This window comes from Epinephelus fuscoguttatus, linkage group LG14 (genome assembly GCF_011397635.1).
Source record: "Epinephelus fuscoguttatus linkage group LG14, E.fuscoguttatus.final_Chr_v1".
NCBI classification, from domain to species: Eukaryota; Metazoa; Chordata; class Actinopteri; order Perciformes; family Serranidae; genus Epinephelus; species Epinephelus fuscoguttatus.
This window is the reverse complement of record NC_064765.1, coordinates 5591016-5614146: the sequence shown is the minus strand read 5'-3', so window position 1 is coordinate 5614146 and position 23131 is coordinate 5591016. Positions and strand designations below refer to the sequence as shown.

The following is a 23131-nucleotide window of genomic DNA, read 5'->3' as shown; positions in this document are numbered from 1 at the left end:
CGGGAGTAAACGAGTCAAACATCTACCTGGACAACATCATTACCTATATCGTTGTCTTTTTGTTTTATATTTGAACCATTCGTCCCAGTCTTTTTCAAATTGCTCTTCATTCATCTGTATACTGAAGGTAAGGTTCTCCAGGTGGAGCTCATTTAAATGACTCTTTAGAAACTGCTGCGTTGTTCAGTCTTACATTGATTATATTTTGTATCAATGATCTGAAGCTGTCAGATAAATGTAGTAAAAGAAAAAGTACAATATTTACCTCTGGTGAAGTAGTATAAAGTAAATATACTTGTTGTCTTTATGTATGATTCTGATTTAGTTTATTTCAATGATGAAATACATGAGGAAACATGAGTTGTCCTTGGTAGACCGAGTACAAACAGATTATCTGAGGGATTGATCTCTGATCATCACTGTGATCGATCTGAATGTTTGGAGAGCTGTAACATACTGACAAAAACTATATTCGATGTCAAACAGTGCCCTCCGGTGGTGATTGTGTTTGCAGACACTGGACAGAGGAGTATCTGCTGTGCTAGTATAACTGGATATGTATTTTAAAGGTATGAGGTAAGATCTGTTGTCAGTCTCTCCAGGTACGATATAGACTTTAATATTGTTACAGTTTACACAATAAGAACAAATTTAATAAAGAGAGACATGAAACTGTGTGACTACATGAGAAAACAAAAATAAAATAGAAAATAAAAATAGATAAATACATTTCCTTCCAATAAAGGAGAACTTGCTGTTTCTGTGTGACTACATGAGAAAATACAAAATAATATAAATAAATATAACAAGCAGAAGAATTGGCAGACATTTGGGAATTTAGCAACACAATCTGCCTTTGCATCAGCCGAGGCTTGAACTCACAACCTCTGCGGCTAATGATCAATTTCTATCTCACTGAGCTAATTAGTCAGTGGCAATTCATGTGTAGCTTCACAAATTGATTAAGCCAGACATGAAGGTTTAGCAGCTGTCCATGCATGGAACAGCAGATTTCAAACCACTGTAAAAAAAAATCAGTTATCAAAACAAAAATCTGAAAATACACATATTGCATTTAGACAGCATGGATGTGTTGGTAATTGACACATCCATGCTGTCTAAATTGAATTACATTGACTCCAATTGTTCACATTAGAGCAAAATTCAAAATGCTGTCAAAAATTCAGTTTTTGAGATAAAATTCTGAAATTTGCCACACATCATCTACCATGACTCTAGAATTTTATCATTTTTTTTCATGAACGTCGAAGATTTATTTAGCAAGAATTTGCATGTATATGTTTACAGTACCGCTTACAGTCAAACATTTTGATGCACTGTAGGCTCAATTTTTGATAAATCCAAAATCTGAGAAACATAGTTTTTGTAGGACAGTCTGAAGATGCTCTGTAGCAAGTTTGGTGTCAATTGAGCAAAAATTGTGGGAGGAGATAGGTTTAAGAAGTTTTACAGTTTTTGAAAAAAAAAAACAGTGATGGACTTCATAATTTTTAATAGGTTTAAATGTACAAAAGTTTCTTCAGTATTGGGGCTACAGTTTGATGAAAGTTGTGAAGTTGTAGCACGTATGGTTGATTTGTTGTGAATTTTCAAAGTTTTGAACTTTAGACGCTTGCTGTAGCGCCACCATCAGGACTATTGGCTTGAGTTTGCCGCTGAGGATATCTGGCATGAGACTGGACCTTTGTGCAAAGTTTGGTGAGTTCTCACCCATGGGAAGTATGATTTCCTCGCAAGAAGAAAGAAGAAAGAAGAAGAATACCTAGGATTACAGTAGTGTCCTGGCAATTTAGCTGCTCGGCCCCTAATAAAAAATAAAAATAAATAAATGAGAATGATTGTTTGTGGTGTTGGCCTACAAAGATGATTCTGATACAGGTTAAATGGATTATGTGACAAACAGCGCCCTCTGGTGGCCGGCTCTCAGCACACAGCGCCCCCCGGTGGCCGGCTGTCTCTCTCTCTCCGGGCAGCTGGGGGATTTCCTGGGCGGAAGCAGTAGAGGGGGTTTCCAGTGTGATCAGCCCAGTCCTCCCCGTTGGATCTCTGAACTGGATCCCAGTGACTTCTCTCGCTCGCGCACCCAGGACCGACAGAACCCGGAGAGCCCGCAGAACCCTGAACCCGAACCCGGACCATGAGGAGTCCGCCTGAGGCCCGGAGGCTCAGAGGCAGCGGCAGCGGCAGGTTGACGGTTTGAATCCTGGACAGAGACCGCCGAGCCTCGGAGCTGCTGAGCTGAGCTGTGGCCTGCGGAGGAGATTCATGTGAGTCCCGGAGACAGTAGAACCTCAGTAGAACCTCAGTAGAACCCGACAGCTGCTGCTAGAGGCGGACAACATGTTAGCTGTGTGTGTGTCTGTGTGTGTGTGTTAGCTTCAGAACACAACAGATGCTACAGCTAGCTCCGTGTGTGTGTGTGTGTGTGTGTGTGTGTGTGTGTGTGTGTGTGTGTGATTTAAAATGATCTTTATTGAACAAACAGCAACGAGAAGCTAAAGAAGCTAACAGTCTGTTAGCATTACTCAGCCAAACTGATCAGAAATAATCAATAAACGATCGATAGCTGCGTTTCTGGAGAGCCTACAGCCAGACCTGAACAATCAAACTGATGATTAAAGGTGGAATTATTCGCTCAGCCTCAACCTCAAACACGTCACAGTCATTTTAGTATTATCATTATTATTCTGAATGATATATTGATTATTAATCTGCCTCTCACTGTGGGACCAAATGTCTTTTACCTTATACAGTATTTATGTTAATAACCCTCAACACTGTCATTATAATTTAAATTAATGACATTAATATTCAGTTAACTGAATCAAAACTGGAGCTGCTTCTGTTCTGTTGCTCAACTAATCACTTATAACTCATTTTTAATATTATTTGCTCCAAAAGGGAAATGATACCATCATATATTAAGTTTTTTCAGTCGGCTGTTTGTATAAAATTTTACTCGATTGATCAAATTTAGCTGATTTTAAAATCTAAAAATGGTTTGCATTATTTTCACAATTTGTTTTATTGACGTATTTTAATCTTTTGCTCTGTAAATCATCAGACAGTGTCGTCAGTGTAAAAAAATGCCGTCCTCACACAGATTCAGTTACTGAAACAGAAACCAGAGGCCCAGTGCTGAAGGGATTATTGTGATATCAGCTGTGAGGTCGTAGCTGGTCGAGGTGGAGCTCAGGGTGGAGGATCAGAACATGGAGGCACTGCACATTGTACCTCTGTACAGCACCAGAGTCCATTATTACTGAACATGGCGTCAGTCTGTCAGCTCCTGTGATGCTGCTTTATTTTCAGTTAAAGCATTTTGTTGAGTGTGGTGTCACTGTGCACAGATCATAAGCAAATATATACAAGTAAAGATATTGTTAGTAAATATACAAATGCAATGTAAAGATAATTAGTGTATTAACAAAACGGATACAGACGCTGTTCTCTTTTAGAGTTTATAAAGATAAGAAAAAATATATATTTTTACCCTTCCACAACATCAGCGAGCGTTTCTTAGCTGACACAAAGAAATAAGCTGTTTTATTTTGATTTTTAAATAAAATGAATTGGATCAGATTCTTAATCAATATTTACATGATTAATTATTAATCTGTAGATTCATTTGTTGTTGAATTAAACATCATAAATGTGACTTCTCTGTCTGAGGACTAAACAGCCAAGAAGCTAGAACCAGTCAAATAACTGATCAAAGAAATGCTGGTGATTAAATCAGTTGATTGATTGATTTCTTGATTGATTCAGCTGTTGTTTTAAATGAAGAGCTGTGTGCTCTGTCAGGATAAAACCAGGGCCGGCTGCACAGAACACTCAAAGTTAAGATCTTCTTTAAAGTCTGACTTAAAGGTCCCGTATCATGCTCATATTCAGGTTCAAACTTGTGTTTTGGGTTTCTACTAGAACGTGTTTAAACGATTTACTGTTCAAAAAACACATTATTTTGCTTGTACTGTGCGCCTGAATATACCTGGGGTCACGAGCCCTTTTTAGACAGGAATTGTGTGAATTTGCAGGAAAGCTCAATCAGTCTTCTTTCAGCATTGGCAGTATAAAAACAAAATCGGGGAGTGCAGCAAAATGCTGCCTACCTACTTTTGTTTATACAGAATGCGCCTTTTTCGGGGCAATGGGGGGCGTGAGCAAGTAACAAAACGTGTAGCGGTGATTCTCTCATAAGTCGGCCCGTTCTTCACCGTCCCCGTCATCTGACGGTTAATGGCCTCTTCGTTTGCGAGGACAAGCAGGGCGCACAATTCCTTGTCTCCCCAGTTGCTCGTCTTTACAGTGTCTGTCAGGTTTGTGTTTCCCTCTTGCTACTAGCTGCTCGCTAATTCCTGCTATCAGCTGTTTCCTGTTTATCCACTGCCAGTGGGTCGCACATGCAGCGTCATCAACAGCTCCTCCCGTGGCTGAAGGGCTCCTCGGTCTGTTTAAAGCAAAAAGGTTCCGCCAATATGTCTCCCCTACGAGGTGGAAAATTGGGCACCTCGGATCAACTCGCCAATCCGGCTCTGTGTGTCTAAACACTAGCATCTTGCCGGCAAAACAGCCCAACATTCGCCGAAAATCTGGCAGTGTAAAAGGAGCTACAGTGTGTCTGAAACGATGTGTTTTTCTTTTTTATAATTCAAATCTTTATTGATTTTGTTTAGGTTGGTACATGACAGTTCTACACATCAAATGAGACGTTCAGTCTTGACAAACAAAAATAAAAACACAATACAAACAGGGTGATAGAGATCCGTACAAGACGGGGTGCAGCACCAGTCTGTATCCATAAGCTTTTAGAAAACGTGCACAAATACAGACAAAGTGAACGCAGAGTACAAACAATAGGCTTCGTCCGTCTCTGTATTTAACACTGAGCATAAATCACCCCTCATACTTAAGGAATCCTTAAACCATTGCACAAAGACCTTAGCAACCAAAGTCAAGAAAAAAACCTTTGCTACCTCTGACTGTGTCTTGGCAGCAACACGGCCGAGTTTATGTCAATTAATGAAGACCATAAGCTCATCCTGAGAAGTGTGTGTTCCACAGTCTTACTTGCACTTTTGATTTTACGCTATGGACGTGACTTAAATTAATTTTTGTTGCAGTTTCCTCCCACATTCACTGTTTTCTGTTTGCTGATATTTGCGGATCAAGCCAAGTTTGTGCTTTCCTTTATTGTATCCCTCCAGAAGTTTAATCTTTTCCCACTCTGAACAATTTGCTTTTCTTATCTTCTTATCTTCTGCCATATTTTACGATCTGTAGCCCAACTTTGTGAGGCGATGACAGGTATCACAAGCCTGAGTGCAAGCAAACAAACAGTCTCAATGGAAACTGTAAATTTTACCGAAAACTTGACGGTATAGTTCGGATTTTTTGAAGAGGGCTTTAGGGCTGCAACGGTATGAGATGTTCACGGTACCATAGCCATCTTAGAAAATATTGTGGTGTCACAGTATCACAGTATTAAAGAATTTATCTTACCATCAGTCAGAATGAGCCTTAAAGGAGTGAAAACAGGAGGGTTATTGTTTGTTGAACAAACAGTTTATGACTATAACTGAAACTTGAAAACATTTTGTCAATGGACGTTTGTGTAAAAAGTCTCTCCTTAGAAAATAACTTCATGCAAAGAGAGATTCAACGTCTAGTTGCATTTTTTTCAGTATCGTGATAAGAAAACGTATGATAACCATCAACTTATACATCACAGTATACCTTGAAACTGGTATATCGCTGCAACCCTGGTGGGGTTGTGTGAGGTACTTATCTATAGTCAAGATAACACCTACAGTAAATGACGGTCGGGACACCTCCAGTTCGGAGAAGCAGGCTGGAGTCTGACACAGAAGCTGAGCAATGTACTGCTGTGGACGGGGTCAGAAATAAAACATATTTTAGCCACATAAAAAAACAATATCAGTTTCAGTGTGTGCTGTATTGGGAGTATTTCACTGCTTACTTTAACACCAGACAGCAATGTCAGTCATGGAACTGAAGCCATTTCACTTTCTCTAAAGCCAGACTCCATTGAGAAAAACAGTGATTTAACAGAGTTGAACACAGGAGCTGCTGGGCTACCGCTGCCTGGATCAGTTTTGTTTGCCTGCTTCTCCAAAATGACGGCGTGTTGACCACCATCACATCATCTACTGCAGATAATACGCGTAAATTCCTCATACAACCCCACTTCAAAAAATCTGGACTGCCCCTTTCAGGTGTTTTGTCCAACTGGTTCCTGATCTGATGGATCAGCTGCTAACGCTCAGTCTGTTTCTGTTTCAGTAGGAACTGATGTTTCAGGCTGTTGTTTCTCTCTGGTCAGGTTATAGAGGAGCGCTCACACTGACGCTGTGTTATCAGTTCACTCATACATACAGCTTATATATGTGTGTGTGTGTGTGTGTGTGTGTAAATACTGTGTATGTCAGTATGTCAGTGAGACGGAGATTTGAGGATGTTCGTCCTTTAATGACACGTTTTATGTTGAATTCTATTAAGCATGTCAAAAGCAGGGTTTATGGTTGATGCCAAATTAAGCTTTATATCAATAACAATCTTAATTATTTTTGTAGATTATTAGATAAAGAATGTATAAATTCATCAGATCGCTGTAGAACAAAACGATGTGTTCAGCTCTGAAAGCCTCAGAGGTTTTTCGACCTTATTTTTAAACGCCTTTGCGCGTCTTCTCCCGTCAAGTTGACAAACTGTCACAGTACTACACACAAAACTTCATTTGGACATTCAGTCTTCTCTGTTAAAGAGGCAGGGATAGGCAACACAATGGGTACGGTCACATGCACACTAATATTCCACTGTTATTCAGAATACCATAAAACTTTTCAATTAGTAGCCCGGGCTATCATTTGCTTAAATCACTGCAATCAACAGACCTATATTTGGGACAGGCCTTTCACACAAAACCGTTAATGAGCAAACATCAGAAAATACAATCAAATTATTTATCTGAATCAGTATGAATATTACCTGTTAAAAAGTTAGGTTTCAGGTAATGTATAAATTCTGAATCAGTCATTTGATCTCGCTCTGACAGACAGCACATCAGACAGAGAGTGAGTCATGGCTCTCGAGAATTACGACACGCGGCGTACGGACGCAACTTGGTTTCATTTCTATGAAAAACCCCTTTGATTCTTTGGATCTGAGGACCCATACAGACTTAAGGAATATGAATAACTTACGGGGTGATGGAGGAATGGACACATAATTTGAGATAGCCAACAACCTGGTTTTATACATCTGAAGAACTTTAAAAATTAACTGCTTGACAACCAGACCAGGTGTCTAATTGAGACAGGCCTTTATTTGTGAAATGGTGTAGCCACACTGGGCCAGTAAAAGGGACTGGGCCTTTAATTGAAGTTTTACGTCATTACAGTATTCTGAATTTGATGCTGGTTATGTAAAGAGCATATTCTGTCTGGATTTTCCGAGTTAGCCCTTTTTCCGTATTTAGCATAGTCCGATTTAGACATGTGGGATGTGTTGGTGTTATTCTGGCTTTAGGAGCATTCTTTGTACAGGTATACAGCGCATTCAGAATATGTGTCTGAACTGGTTTTTTACTGCAGTTTGAGACACACGGCCCCTTGCCTGTTAGCAGTTGACTCTGTGGGTTGTCATGGATACGTTGTACACAAACCAACTTGCCAATAGTTTGCAGTGATGGTGTAAAAAAGCTCACACTTCTGGTCTGATGAAGACACACACTGACTTTAAACATTATGAAAGGCTTGGACACCAACAGGATTTTGGGTGTGCTGAAATATCGCAACACCGGCCTTTTTAAGAAGGTGGTTGAAGGAAGGAAAGAGGGAGGCTGTGTTTGCATGGTCGAACAAGTCCGCCGCCATTGTTAGGAAACTATGACAATGACAAGCAGTTCCACTTTTCTATTTTTGATGTGACAAACGACATTGTAATCGGAATATGCACAGCTGTATGTGAACGGAATATATGTTTTCATTAGCCACGTAAACATCTTAAAACTGGACTATTTTGTGCATGTAAATATACTCACTGTTTGAATTGGGGGATTAAATGACGGCTAAAAGAGAACCAACTCAGTTCTCACACCTGATACCGCTGTAGACTCACCTGTATTCTGTGTTTTCCTTTTCTTTTTTGTCGTTTAGAAAGCGTCTCGCGGAAACACTGATCTCTGTGCATCTGCTCCTGGTACAGACATGTACAGTTTTAATGCTACGCTGATGTCCATATCAAATCTAATTAACTAACTAACATTCATTTTCCGTAATCGCTTATCCTGTTAAGGGTCGTGGGTGAGAGACAGGGTTCACCCTGGACAGGTCGCCAGACTATCACAGGGCTGACACATAGAGACAGACAACCATTCACACTCACATTCACACCTACGGACAATTTAAATTCATCAGTAAATCATAAATTGCATGTCTTTGGACTGTGGGAGGAAGTCGGAGAACCCACAGAAAACCCACGCTGACACGGGGAGAACACAAGTCTCTGCTCTTTGCAGACGATGTAGTTCTGTTGGCTTTATCCCACTGTGCCCTCCAGCAGGCACTGGGGTGGTTAGCAGCTGATTGTGAAGCGGTTGGGATTAGAGTCAGCACCACCAAATCTGAGGTTGTGGTTCTCTGTTGGAAAATGGTGGATTGCCCCCTCCAGGTTGGGAGAGAGTTGCTTCCTAAGGGTGCTTTCACACCTGCTTTCTGTGGTTATGTTCCATCAAACCTAAGTTCGTTTGCCCCCTCAGTGCAGTTCGTTTGGGCAGGTGTGAGCACAGCAATCACACTCAGGTGTGCACCAAAACAACCAGACCGAGACCTTCTTGAAGAGGTGGTCTCAGTCTGGTTCCAAATGAACTCTGGTGCGGTTGGTTTGTGGTGAGAAGGTGTTCCGACCTGGATGTGAAGCAACTGCAGTCACATGACACATTGTTTGGGTTAAACATGAGCATGTTACAGTCCTGGAGGATTATTAATGTGCACCTCCTCCTGTACTGCCTTAATATGCACATTCAGCACATCCAATGCATCAAAACATTGTTTTGTTTAAAATCAACCTGCATAGTTGTCCCTCCATTGTGACATTAGAAAGTGTCACATTTATCTTGCAAGTGTACTCTTCTTCAACGTTTGCTTTACTTCCTGGATTTTTCCCACATGGAAATTCTGACCAATCAAGAGCAGCTTTCTCACACAAGGCATTTGATCTGGTCCTCTTGTAAATGCTGCCGTGAGAACACGAACCAACTCTAGGCAATTATGCAGCTTTTGGCAGCCATTGACCATGAGGATGAGGAGAAAGAGAGACTTGTGTTAAATTGTGTGGAGGTGTGTGTGGATGGAGTCGCAGCCAGGAGCGGTGAAACTCCATCTAGCACGACTCTGCACGACTCTCAGCAAGAGCCTCAGTTAAAGGCTGGTTTATAATTTACGCTGCAGGCGAGCCACCTGTGAGACGTGAAAGTGGTGTGACCCCCGATATGACTGTTCAGACTGAGGTGGCTGTGCGTGATTTAGGAGCTTATATGGAAGTGACTGAAATCAGGACGTAAACGATCAGATTCATGTGATGTAACCTGTTCACGCTGCTTTTAAAAGAACAGACTTGAGTCACACAAAAAGTCAGCTTTTGTCTGAACGTAGCCGAACTGTGTTCAGTGTGAGCTACGGGGCTGTTGGAGGGACAAAAAGGTTTTGAGGAGTGTCATTGAGACTGCAGAGGAATGAATCAGAGTCCAGGCAGATTCTGATACATTCACATGTTTGATGCCGAAGCTGAAGTGAAAGCAGCTTCAGGTGAAGTTTCGCTCTGACTGAAGAAACAAAGCAGAAGTGCAGTGGACTTGCAGGGTTTTTCCACGCGGCACGAGTACTGGTGCTGTACTGGTTCCCCGTGTTTCCCGTCTCCGTCTTGTAACTGGTGCTTAATGTGTCTGAGTTATGAGCGGCTGATTTTTGATTGGTTACCTGAAGAGGTGAAGTGAGACCTCAGTGCTGAGAAGCTGATTTCATTCCATTTAGTTCGTTAGTCAGCGAATCGCAGCGCCCTCTGCTGGTCTGAGTGTCTCACTGAACACAGATCCCAACATTTAAAGATCATTTGGAAAATGTTTTCTCCCTGGCTGTGTATGAAGTGTAGCAGCTGTGGTGTGCTGAGGAAACCCCCCTCTGCTGCTGTCAACCGAAACATCCCAGTTTCTGTTTCTGCTGCTCAGTCAGGATCTCACTCAGCGTGACACCAGCGTTTACTGTTCGGACTCTGTACAAATATTTACCACGGTGTACAGATAAGTACTGTACTACACAGATATTTACTACACTATAAAATATTTACTACGTTATAAGAAGATTTTCTACACTATAAAGATGGTTACTACAGTGTACAAATATTTACTACACTTAAACAATATTTATGACATTCTCGAAACATTTACTTCATAATAAAAATATTTACTACATTATAAAAATATTTACTTCACTTTACTATGCTATAAAAATATCTACTATTGTACAGGTAGTTTCTAGAGGAGTTTGCTTTCCCCTGTAATCTGTTGATCAGTTCTGATAGATTCAACCACAAACTGATCAAAGGAAGTCTTGAGTGATGATCAGTTTGTTCCTCAGGTCTCCAACCTGTCTCTCAGAGAACCTGTTTCTGTGGAAAACACTGTGATGAGTGAGTCAGGGAGGAGGAAGAGGTGATGAGGCTTCGACTAACTGATGTAGAGTCTGACTGGTCGGACTAGTGCTGAATGATCCGTGTCACCGGTGAGTCACATTTGAGTCTCTGCCTATAGGCAGGCAGAGGCAGAAATGAGGAGTGATGTGATTTGTTGAAGGGCAGGTGAGGGCGGGTCTTATGTCCGACCCAGAGAGTTTAAACTCATTGAATGTGTGACCTCCAGGCGTTGCATGGCTGAAGTCTTGGTGATATTGCAGGAGGACTTTCCTCAGGTTGGTGTTGTTTAAAAGCAGCTGCCGTGTGTCAGGTCTCTGCTGTCGATGAGTCTATACAGCTTGTCCAGTGCTCAGGCGGTGCGGCGTGTGATGGGATGTACACTGCCGTGAGAACATGATGTAAACTCTCTCTGGAGACAATGAGGACAAAATCTGATAATAAGATGCTCCAGATTAGGATGAAGAATCTGAGCTCCACTGGTTGTTGATCATAAAGCAGAAAAAACAACAACACATAGTTGAGGAGCTTGAGACACGGCAGTCGTCTCCAACGCCGCACACACAAACACACACACACACACACACACACACACACACACACACACACACACGCATGGTGGTTTGAATGGTGGTTTCTTCCCCGAACTGCTTCTTTATCAGCACATTCAGGTCTTTTATTTTGAAGTTTGGTCAGGAAATCATTCAGTTTTTCAGTCTGTGATGATGTCACACACGGGAAGTGTGTGTGTGTGTGTGTGTGTGTGTGTGTGTGTGTGTTAATGATGCAGTCAGTGGAAAAGCCCCTAGCATCCCCACAGCTGAGGCATGACAGGAAGTGATGCGTGTGTGTCTGTGTCTGCGTGTGTGTGTGTGTGTGTGTGTGTGTGTGTGTGTGTGTGTGTGTGGTGAACAGCTGATTCTGAGGTCAGAGGAAAAGTTAGAGGTCACATCTCTTCATATGCTCATGTCGGTTTTGTTCTTCTGGCTGATTTGTGTCCGTCAGCATTCTGTCAGGTTGAAACTGAGTCATGTTTGAAAATGTGCAGCTGCTTTATTTAAGGTTTCATTTAACTGTTTTTTTTAGTGGTGGTCAACGGGCAGAATTTAAACTTCAAACTTCATTTTCTTCAGCAAACCTTCAGCTACAGATGTGATTCAAACTTTAAATGAAGCTCCTGAATTAATAAATTCCAGTCTGCTTTTTAAAAATCTTTTGCAGTTTTTGAAGTGTGCCAGTTTAATGCTTTTTATTGACATTTTCAGGGTACGACAAGTGTGTATGGTGCCAAACAGTGACATCACTGCAGCAACCACCTGAAATACAAAGTCAACGCTTTAACTCCTTTAACTGCTTACCTTCAGTGCTAACAACTGACACTTTAAAGCACTTGCATTTCACCTGACTTTTCAGCTTCTTTCAGCTCTTTTTCACACTTTCACTCCTTTCAGCACTTTGACCTTCACTGACACTTCAGCTGCCTTCAGTGCCATCACCTCCTCTGACTTGTGAACATTTTGGGTCAGTTGTGATTCAGTGGACCTTTTCTACTTGAACTTGAATTTGAAATTGACCCAAATTGTTCACGAGTCAGTCGAAAAGTAGTTTGCCTGTCACACTTTTAATCCTTTCCGACACTTCATCTGCCTACAGTGCTGTTACCTCCACTGACTCGTGAACACCTTGTGTCAGTCCATGAACCTTTTTTACTTGAACTTGAAATTCAGCTGCCTTCAGTGCCATAACCTCAAGGGCAATTTTAATTGCGTTGACCTTTTCTACTTGAATGGGAGTCATTTCTGAAGGTGAAGTGCTGAAATGTCAGTTGAAGTGAAAGTACAATTCAAAATGTCACCAAACACTTCAACTCCTTTCGATTTTTCATACAATATTAAAGCTCACTTAACTTTTTATGGTCACTGTGACCTTGCATCTGTCTCATTCTCATGAACGCACTGTTTCAAAAGCACCTTAAGGAAATGTCTTTAAATTTGGCACAAACGTCCACTTGGACTGAACAATAAACTGATCAGAATTATGTGAACAAAGGTCATGGTCAGTGCAACCTCACAAAGGTTTTTTTGGCCATAACTCAAGAATTCATACGGTAATCATGACAAAACTTAACACAAATGTTTAATGGGGTATAATGATAAAGTGATGGCATATTATATCCAAAAGGTCAAAGGTGATTTGTGATTTCTGTTTAAATTATAGTTTAACGTGTGACCTGGCCTTTGTATCAGCCATAGGCCATGCCCCTCTGCAGGATTCCACTGAGCATGTGCAGACATCCACATTAACTCTCCCCTCCTTCCTCCTCAGGTCATGTCAGCGGGGAGGAGTGCTGACGGGAGGGAGGTGCAGATTCCCCTCCAGCAGGTGGCGCCCTCCCTGACCACACCCCTATCGGTGGTCCCGCCCATCCCTCAGCCCTCTCACCGCCAAGCCAATCCCTGGCCTCCCAGCGACCCCACTGCTTCACAAGGTAAGCACTTGAAACACCCACACCATCAGCTGGTCCCAGCCCTGCGCTGTGATTGGCTTGGTGTCCTGAGCTCAGGTGTGTCTGTGTTCAGGATCCTGATTTCAGGTGTGTCTCTGTGTTTAGGTGTCCCTGCAGGTTTCCTGCCTCTTCACGGAGGATTCAGAGATCACTTTGTAGAAACTCCAGAAGCCAAATACTGCTGCGAGGCCTGCAGGCTGGTCCTGTGTCAGCCCCGCCAGACTGAGTGTGGACACCGCTTCTGTCAGAGCTGCATCAAGGACATCCTCAGGTGAGAGACAGAGAGATAAAGTGTAAGACAAGGAGAGAAAGAGACAGTTAGACAGGAAGTGATTTTCAGGTGTGTGTGTGTGCCATGTAACCTTTCAGCTTCAAAAATAGAGGAGCCCCATGCTGCTCTCCTCTGTCCTCCACCACCACGTCCTCCTCTCCACCCTTGAAGGACTGGGCTCAGCATGCTCTCTTTTTGCATCCTACCTGACAGGTTGCTCCCACCAGGTGACATGCTCCACGTCCTACCTGTAAAAGGAGTTCCACAAAGCTCCGTCCTGGTCCTTCTGCTCTTCTTCTACAGAGGGACACTCTGTGCTGTCACACTCTCATGGCTTCACCTACCACCTCTACGCTGATGACACACAGCTATTCTTGTCACTCCTCCCATCTGACACTCAGGTGGAGGCATTGCTGCTCACCTGGCTGAGGCACCACCTAAAGCTCAACCTGGACAAGACTGAGGTTGTGTTTGTCAGATAGAAAGGGTCCCCTCACAGAGACCTGTCCATCACCCTGACAACACCAGTCATTCTCTGCAAACATGGCAGCAGTAGCTCCTGTCAGTTCCTCCTTTACAACATCAGGAAGTTTAACCCCCTCCTCACCAAGGAGGCAACCCAGGTGCTCATCCAGGTGTTGTCATGTCTCTGGACGTGTTGTTGTCCCATCACTCAGAGGAGCCTGTGGTCGCTCATCTCCATCAGACTATTCTTTGTTGTGGCTCCACAGTGGTGGAGAGCAGCTTTTCACACCTCACCAACCCTTGATAACACTTAATGTCTCATTTAAGAGAAGAAAGCCAAATCTCTCTCATCTCTAAGGACTTGTACTGCAGCACTGAATGTGAGCATTCAGTTGCTTGTTTACAAGGTACACACTCCAGTTTTGGATGATATCGAGCCCCGACGTGATTTGAATGCACTCACTGTAAATGTTTTGAACAAAGGCATCTGCCAAAAAAAGGTGAAGTCATGTAGATGCAGGTTGTCCCTATCGGTCTTCAGTTAAATCAGTAACTTTATGTCCTCTGTCCTCCTGCAGTCACCCAAACCCGGTATGTCCAGCTGACATGGAGCCTTTGTTCAAAGACAAGGTAGGAACGCACGACATCACAACAGAGATAAAGTTGGTATTAATAACCGTTTGATTTTTGATCAGTTACTGAAGCTCTTGTGTTTATGTTTCAGATCTTCCGAGACGTTTGCTGCCATCGGGAGATCATGGCACTAAAGGTTTACTGTCGTAGTGAAGCTAACGGCTGTCAGGAGCAGATGAGTCTGCAGCAGATACCTGTGAGAAAAACAACATGTTCATACAGAGAATCCTGCTCACTGGCTGTATAAATCCTACATGTGTACACCCTGGTGTCCACGCAAAGATGATGACCTGGTTTTAGCAGGACAACTCACTCATTCTGTCTGTCTCTCACTTGTCTGTCTGTAGGACCACCTGAATGTGTGTCCGTTCTACGAGGTTCCCTGTCCATTGGGGAAATGTAAAGAGCGAATGATGAGGAAAGAGATTCCCGACCACCTGAGCTGGAAATGTAAACACAGAGAGACCAGCTGCGAGTTCTGCATGACCAAGATGCCTCTGACTGACCTGCAGGTAACTCATGACATCACTGCTGACCGACCTGCAGGTAGTTCATGGCATCACCGCTGACAGACCTGCAGGTAGCTCATGACTTCACTACTGAGTGACCTGCAGGTAGCTCATGACATCACTGCTGACTGACCTACAGATAGCTCATGACATCACTACTGAGCAACCTGCAGGTAGTTATGACATCCCCGCTGACTGATCTGCAGGTAGCTCATGACATCACCACTCACTGACAATGCAGGTAGCACCAGAGGTCTGGGGACCAATTTCAGAGTTCTTGAGGCCCAGACACACCAAACCAACTTCAGAGAACTAGTGGTGACAAAGGCCCTGTGCTGTGTCTTGACCAAAAAGTTGTGCAGGGATACACCGCAAAGACTACAGCCGATGGCCAACCAGTACCTACGCTGCCTACTGCCCCTGCATTTTGTTTACTTTCCTCACTTCCATTTATCTTCTCTTGTGCTGAGCTGAACTACAAATCAGCGTGATTTCATTCAGCATCGCCGTTCCCAATTCACACACCGCACCAACTAGAGTTACGGACGCTTACTGATGGCCCAACATTGACTGACAGCCGACTGTTGGCTCGCTGTGTCAGGACCTTCATGTGGACTCCTCTTCTGACTTCCTGTCTCTTCAGAGTGGACTGGTCTGTGATTGAATCGATCTAAGTGGACTCGACGCAAACTGACCTGAGAACAGGAAGCTGAGCGTTCCTGTGGTTCTTTGACTGCTGTTGGTTTGTTTCTGTCTGACAGATGAAGCTGTTGTTCTGATTCTGAAGTTTTCTGTCTGTTTTCAGAAACACAAAGAGACGGTGTGTCCAGCGTTCCCAGTGTCGTGTCCGAACCACTGCACCTTCTCGTCCCTTCCCCGCAGTGAGGTACTGATCTTGTTTATCCCTGCTTTGGTTCAGTGTGTATCTGTGCCACTGTTTTACGTGTGTGACTCCAAAATTGATAATTCTGATTGATTTGTTTTGTGTCTCAGCTGTCCAGTCACCAGCATGACTGTCCCAAAGCTCAGGTGAGCTGTCAGTTCCACCGCTATGGCTGCACCTTCAAGGTAACTCCTCTTCCTCCTCTTCTCCTTCTGCCTCTTCCTCTCAGTGTGAATGAACCAGTGTGTTCTGCACGCCATGTGGTCATATCTTTACTGTGTTTGTGTTGCAGGGTTTGAACCAGGACATGAGGCAACATGAGTCGACCTTTGCAGCTGAACACCTGAGAATGATGGCCAGCAGAAACTCCACGTTAGAGAACAAGGTAACCATAGCAACCAGCCTGAGGTAACCATAGCAAAGAGTTCAGTGTGACTGATGTTTGTGTGTATTTCCAGGTGGAGGATATTAAAGGTGAGCTGTTGGAGAGGTATAAGGTGCTTCCTGCTCTCAGCAGTCGGCTGTCTGAACTGGAGAACCAGAACGATGAGCTGAGAGAGAAGAACCGACAGATGGAGCAGAAACTGGCCACCATGCAGGTAATACTGCAGTATATTTACGTTACACACTTCATATACTGTGTCGGTTCAGAGTCTGTTAAAATTCCATAACATGATTAAAGTGGAGAAAAATAACCCACACAGTTTAAACCTTAAAGTGAAGTCAATAGATAGTAAATGGAAATGTTGTGTTTTTCTTTGTAGATCAGATAAAAAGACCGAAGGCCTTTTTACACAGCACCAAACAACAGCATGCTGCTTCAGTGTGTCGTTTTAGACAGCATGCAGGCATTGCAGAAGCAGAAGAGGCATGACATGTAACACAACAGCATCAATCTCTAGTGCGACATATAATGTACACGTCAGCAGTGCCAATAAACAATAACAACGGCATTAACATGGTGATAACAATCCTTTACCGTCCCTGTCATATGGCGGCTGATCTCGTCCTTGTTTCCTGATTTGCTGACATTTTCAGCCTTTGTTCTTCTTCTTTGAGGTAGCTGCTAACTGCTACTTTTAGATCTCATCCTGTTTCGATCCGGACCTGCTGGCTGTCACGTTTATATAGACATTGTTTTATTGCTGTTGCAACTAGGGCTGGATGCTCTAACGACTATGCAATATATTGATATATTTTCAAGCAAGATGTAGATTTAGACAACACTTTATATTGATATAGGGTCAAGTTGCGACACGTAACACATACCAGTGTTCAACGCTCCTCTCTCTCACTCTCCTCACAGCTCCGCCCCCTCACTCAATCACAGTTTCTCCATCAACACTCAGAGAGACACACACTAAATCAGTCTGTGTGTTGCTCCTTTCCTCCCTCGGCCTCTGTTGATGTGCATAATTAAGATTGAAAGCCTAAATGAATAAAACTATTTCAGTCATTTTCCAGCACTAGATTCATTTGAAAGGCCAACGGATGGAAAAACGACTTTTTAACTCCCTCACAGAGATTTCTAATTGTTCCAAACTCCAGCTGATTAAGGCCTGCTTGATACTTTTATACTCATGTTATAGTTTTGTGTCCTGTGCTGCAAACCTTTAAACCTCTGTAGCTCCAGTGCTGTGTGCAAAACATTAATGTACAGCCCTGCTATTTATTTTATATCATTTTTCATTTACGTTGTGCAGCTGTATATTTTCAAACAGGGAATGAAATCCCTGTCTTTGCATTTTATTTTGATCACAGCCTGTAAATACCAAGATGTGAATTTTTGTCCAAATCACCCAGCCCTAGTTACTACCTCTGATTGTTTTATTTAAGGTGACTGCTAAAAGTTGCAAATCAGTCAAAAACCCCAAATCTGTGGCCTGACTCAGTTTTTACTGACAGAAGATGTGCAACAGTGTGGCACTGTACACAGCACTGAACTATATACAGTGCTGCGTACAGTACATCATTAGCCCCATTACAACCTCAGGGACTTTCCGCAGGAACTAGGGACCTTTTGAGGAACTCATTGTGTTTTTACTGCAGTGACCAACGTTTGAATGAAGTTTTGGGGGCTTTCTGAAACTACAGGAACTTTCAGGGTTGGGTTGGCAGAGATAACTGTCATTGATTGGTCAAACACACAGTGTTGCTGTAACAAAGAAGTATTTTAGAATCAGTTTAGGACCTTTTAGAACAAGGAGGGAAACATTTCTCTGTGTTTGATAGCATTACATGTAGAGTTAGACTTTGCTGTCAGATTCCAGACTCTTTTTAGACAGAGAGAAATACAGAGAAAGATCACACCAGGGAGCTGAGAGAGAAACAGTGCTGTGGTTCTGTGAGACAGCCTTGAATAAAATAAAATAAATGTTAGTTTCTGATTGTTTCACGGTGGTTATGTTCTAAAGCACAATAAATAACCATAAAAAAACTCAAGATGATTTACTGTGCTCTTAGTTCCATTTCCCACCTCTGCACTTCATTCATTACATCCGGCTTTCATCAGTACCTTGCAGCTGTAACCGTTAAAGTGTGATAAACCTGAGGTGTGTTTTTTTAGGGCTGCCCCCCTAACAGTCGACCAAACAGTCAAAAACAAAGCAAAAAACAAAAGTGAAACTTTATTAGGAGCTGCACCTTGTCAAAATAAATCCAAACCTATATGACTGGACCATGTGGGACTTTAATTTGAAAGGACAGACACAGGAAGTGTCCACGCTCAGCAGTCAGACAGGAGTCAGGTTAATCTCCAGGGCTGGTACCTGCGGTTATTCCACAGGCTAGTTGATAACATGTCGGGCAGGAAATCCAAAGTGTGGGATCATTTTGAGAAGGTGAAGGACAAACCCAAGGTGATATGTAAACTCATCTTCATTGGTCGACTACAAACATGACGTATCATCTGAAACATGGAAGTAGCTACATGCCCATTAGCCCACAGCGTCATTAACAGGCGGCTCGCTCAGTGTGTGACGTGCACTTGGAGATAAAATATAGGCCTATATTAATGAAGGTTCATTAGTACGGTTTTGTATTTCTCTGTAATGTAGCACAGTGTTAACAATGTTACTGATACTATTCTTTCTCACACCTTCAACTCAAACCACCAAAATATATCATTTAATCATTACATTCATATCAGAAACATGCAGGAGACTAGTCCACTGATGGACCTAAATGACGACTATTGGTCTGCTAGGAAAATTCATAGTCGGGGGGCAGCCCTAGATTTTTTTTTCATAGATAAAATAGATGTCACATTAAACTGCAGGCTGCAGAGTGTTCATCCCTGTGATCACCAGCAGCCCTCATCCCAACATGTTGCTTTTTCATATGTCAGCGGACCAATTTCCAGAATCTTCACGGGTCTTTAGATCGCGGTAGAAACACAAATCAGAATGGGCTGAAGGAACCTTTCAGTTTCTTGGATAGTTGTCCTCTTTGGGTTGAAACAAGGCCATACTTAATATGACCCTAAAGCCAGCCTGTCAGCTGTAAATAAATGTTTATGTTTTTAATGTTGGTGGGAACAATGGCCACTGTGAGGGCAGAACCTTAAAATGGGCTAGGATTCAAACTGTGACACCACTGGTACCAAAGACACCAAAGACCCCATCAACTACACTTGTGTCTGTCAGTCAAACTGACTGGCCCCGCCTCTAAACACGGACAGCCAATCATCTCTCTCTTACCACAGAAACTAATGAGCTCGCACTCAGAGAAGCTCCTGGAGGTGGAGCTGGAGCTTCGTTCTCTCCGCGTGCTCAGAGATGAGGTGGAGAACCTGAGAGGAACGCTGGAGAACGTCCGGACAAGACTGAACGCTCTGGAACAGGGGGGACGCAGCGGGACCGGGTCCACAACACACACTCTGGGTCAGAACACACACACAGGAAACGGGACTGGGAACCAGTTGTAAAGAATTAGTTGCAGAGGTGTGGGGACTCAAACACAGTTAATCTGTAACTCATTGCTAATATTCATCTCTCCACAGCTTCCCTGGAGACTCAGCTAAGTGTCCATGAGATCCGATTGGCCGACATGGACCTGCGTTTCCAGGTGCTGGAGACAGCAAGCTACAATGGGACTCTGATCTGGAAGATTCGTGACTACAAGAGACGGAAACAGGAAGCGGTAGCTGCAAAGACACTGTCCTTGTACTCGCAGCCATTTTACACCGGATACTTCGGGTACAAAATGTGCGCCCGCGTCTACCTGAACGGAGACGGCATGGGCAAGGGGACGCATCTGTCGCTGTTTTTTGTGGTGATGAGGGGCGAGTACGACGCACTGCTGCCCTGGCCCTTCAAACAGAAGGTACAGCCCGCTCACTGGCACTTTGACCAGGTGTTCTCCAACAGAAGTCTCATGGATTCAAACAGGTTAAAGTTTCTGTTGATGCTGACAGACCTGTCTGCCTCCCTGTCTGTCTGTTCATCCGTCAGGTGACTCTGATGCTGATGGACCAGGGACCGTCCAGGAAACACTTGGGGGACGCCTTTAAGCCTGATCCAAACAGCAGCAGCTTCAGGCGTCCTGCAGCAGAGATGAACATCGCCTCCGGCTGCCCTCTGTTTGTGTCTCAGAGCGTCCTGGAGACCGGCAGCTACATCAAAGACGACACCATCTTCATCAAAGTGAGGACACACAACACCTCCTGCTACTCCTCCTTCTCCTCCTTCTGTCCCTCCTGCTGCTCCTGCTGCTCTGCTTTACATCATATTACAGTCATTTGGTAGACAGTTATTTCTAATGAAGACCTGGATATGGGGACTAGTTACAGAGGGACTAACAACAGAGGGAGTAGTTAGAGAGGGATTAGTTACAAAGGGGCGAGTTATGGGGGGTTAGTTGCAGTTGGACTAGTTACAGAAGGACTAGTTACGGCAGGCTAATTACAGAGGGGCTAGTTATACAAGGATTAGTTACAGAGGGACAAGTTACAGAGGGTTTAGCTAGAAAGGACCAGTTATAGAGGGCATAGTTACAGAAGGACAAGTTACAGAGGGACTAGTTCTAGAGGGAGTAGTTACAAAAGAATTAGTTATAGAGGGACTAGTTAAAGAGGGTCTAGCTGGATGTCTGGTTTACAAACTAATCTCTGTGTTGACTGGTTTGATCGGCAGGTTACCGTGGATACCTCTGACCTTCCTGACCCGTGACGTTGCGACCTCTCTGACCTCTGACCTTGCTGGTCTGAGATCAGCTCACCTGTCCATGCCCAGTAAAGCAAAGGATGATGGGAAGGATCAGTCACAATGGAGATGGCTCGTCTATCTGAGAGCGATGCTGACAGCAGAGAAGAAGAATCAGACAGGAAGCAGCCAATCATAGTGAACTTTACAGAGACCAGAGGGCGGGTCCTCTTCTGATTGGCTGCTGGACTATAGAGCTGTGTGTGTGTGTGTGTGCGTGAATGTGTGAATGGATCAGTGTTGCCATGACATCAACATGGTGATATCACTCGGGGCCAACATGGCCACCGCAGCGAGGACGTTGTTGCTGCTCATTACTGATGCCGTGCATCAAGCTTACTTCCTGTTTATTACCTGTTTACCAAGGCATGCTGGGAAATCCACTGCAGCCACAGAGGAGCTCAGAAAACCAGTACACACCAGCAGGATCCAGTGCAGAAACATTTTTTATTAAAATGTACCCAGTCCAAACCAGGGATGACCATAAGACCTAGTACAAACCAGAAAAGACAATAGACCCAGTCCAATCCAGAGACTACCATAAGACCCAGTCCAAACCAGAGACTGCCATAAGACCCAGTCCAAATCAGAGACAACCATAAGACCCAGTCCAAACCAGAGACTGCGATAAGACCCAGTCCAAACCAGAGACAACTATAAGAAGGGGTCCAAACCAGAGACCACTGTAAGACCCAGTCCAAACCAGAGATGACCATAAGACCCAGTCCAATCCAGGGACAACCGTAATACCCAGTCCAAACCAGAGTTGACCATAACACCCAGTCCAAACCAGAGAAGACCATAAGACCCAGTCCAAACCAGAGACAACTATAAGAAGGGGTCCAAACCAGAGACCACTGTAAGACCCAGTCCAAACCAGAGATGACCATAAGACCCAGTCCAAACCAGGGACGGCCGTAATACCCAGTCCAAACCAGAGATGACCATAATACCCAGTCCAAACCAGAGACTACCATAAGACCCAGTCCAAACCAGGGATGGCCGTAATACCCAGTCCAAACCAGAGACTACCATAAGACCCAGTCCAAACCAGGGATGACCGTAATACCCAGTCCAAACCAGAGACAATTGTAATACCCAGTCCAAACCAGAGATGACCATAAGACCCAGTCCAAACCAGGGATGACCGTAATACCCAGTCCAAACCAGAGACAATTGTAAGACCCAGTCCAAACCAGAAACGACCGTAAGACTCAGTACAAACCAGAGACGATCTTAGGACCTAGTCAAGACCACAGACGACCAAGACCCTGATTCACAGATCTAAAATTTAACCTGAGGAAGACCTGAATGAAGCCCAAGATGAAGAGAATAATTTAGAAAAGAGATATGATTGAAAGTGACTGTAGTGATTCATAGTTCAGATCTAATTATAGAACAGTAGAATCCAGCAGATTCCCAGTACAAGGTCTCAGTTTGTCCCAGTATAAGTTCCCAGTTTGTGTCAGTATGAGTTCCCAGTATGTCTACTGGAGTTCCTCTGTGGCCTCTGAGTTTTTCAGTGTTGACAGAATTCATCTGACTCATTTGATTCATTTGCACAGTTTGAATGTTTGTTAAAGTGTGAAAATAAAAATATAAAGAAAACACAATGAATCAGTTTTATTAGATTATATTTACCTCTGCACCAGCGATAGCCGTGGCCGGCAGATCACCACAGCAACCACCTAAAATTTAATATCAAGACTTTAACCTCTTTAACTGCTTACCTTTATAGTGCTTACAAATAACACTTGTCAACACTTACGTTTAACCCGACTTTTCAGCTTCTTTCATCTGTCTTTCACACTTTCACTCCTTTCAGCACTTTGACCTTCACTGACATTTCAACTGCCTTCAGTGCCATCACTTCCACTGACTTGTGAACACTTTGGGTCACTTGTGATTCTGTGGACCTTTACTACTTGTATGGGA

The 23131-nt window shown here is 43.5% G+C and overlaps 1 protein-coding gene across 1 annotated transcript; it reads left to right on the top strand.

Annotated features, from left to right (window-relative positions):
* The first annotated feature begins 1989 nt into the window (after positions 1-1989).
* Positions 1990-22809, top strand: traf3 (TNF receptor-associated factor 3). The gene is made up of 14 exons (XM_049595992.1): positions 1990-2288; positions 13054-13216; positions 13340-13505; positions 14549-14600; positions 14695-14799; positions 14951-15115; positions 15918-15998; positions 16106-16180; positions 16288-16380; positions 16454-16594; positions 19699-19876; positions 19996-20318; positions 20447-20638; positions 21128-22809. The coding sequence occupies exons 2-14, from the start codon at positions 13057-13059 to the stop codon at positions 21161-21163; spliced, it is 1767 nt and encodes a 588-aa protein (XP_049451949.1). The 5' UTR covers positions 1990-2288; positions 13054-13056; the 3' UTR covers positions 21164-22809.
* Positions 22810-23131: the final 322 nt, after the last annotated feature.

Bases quoted from the DNA above. Each gene is read 5' to 3' on its own strand.
- traf3 (XM_049595992.1), top strand. From the start codon at position 13,057: ATGTCAGCGGGGAGGAGTGCTGACGGGAGGGAGGTGCAGATTCCCCTC. The intron at 13,217-13,339 runs GTAAGCACTTGA...CTCTGTGTTTAG, and splicing joins CGACCCCACTGCTTCACAAG to GTGTCCCTGCAGGTTTCCTG. The intron at 16,595-19,698 runs GTAATACTGCAG...CTCTTACCACAG, and splicing joins AGAAACTGGCCACCATGCAG to AAACTAATGAGCTCGCACTC.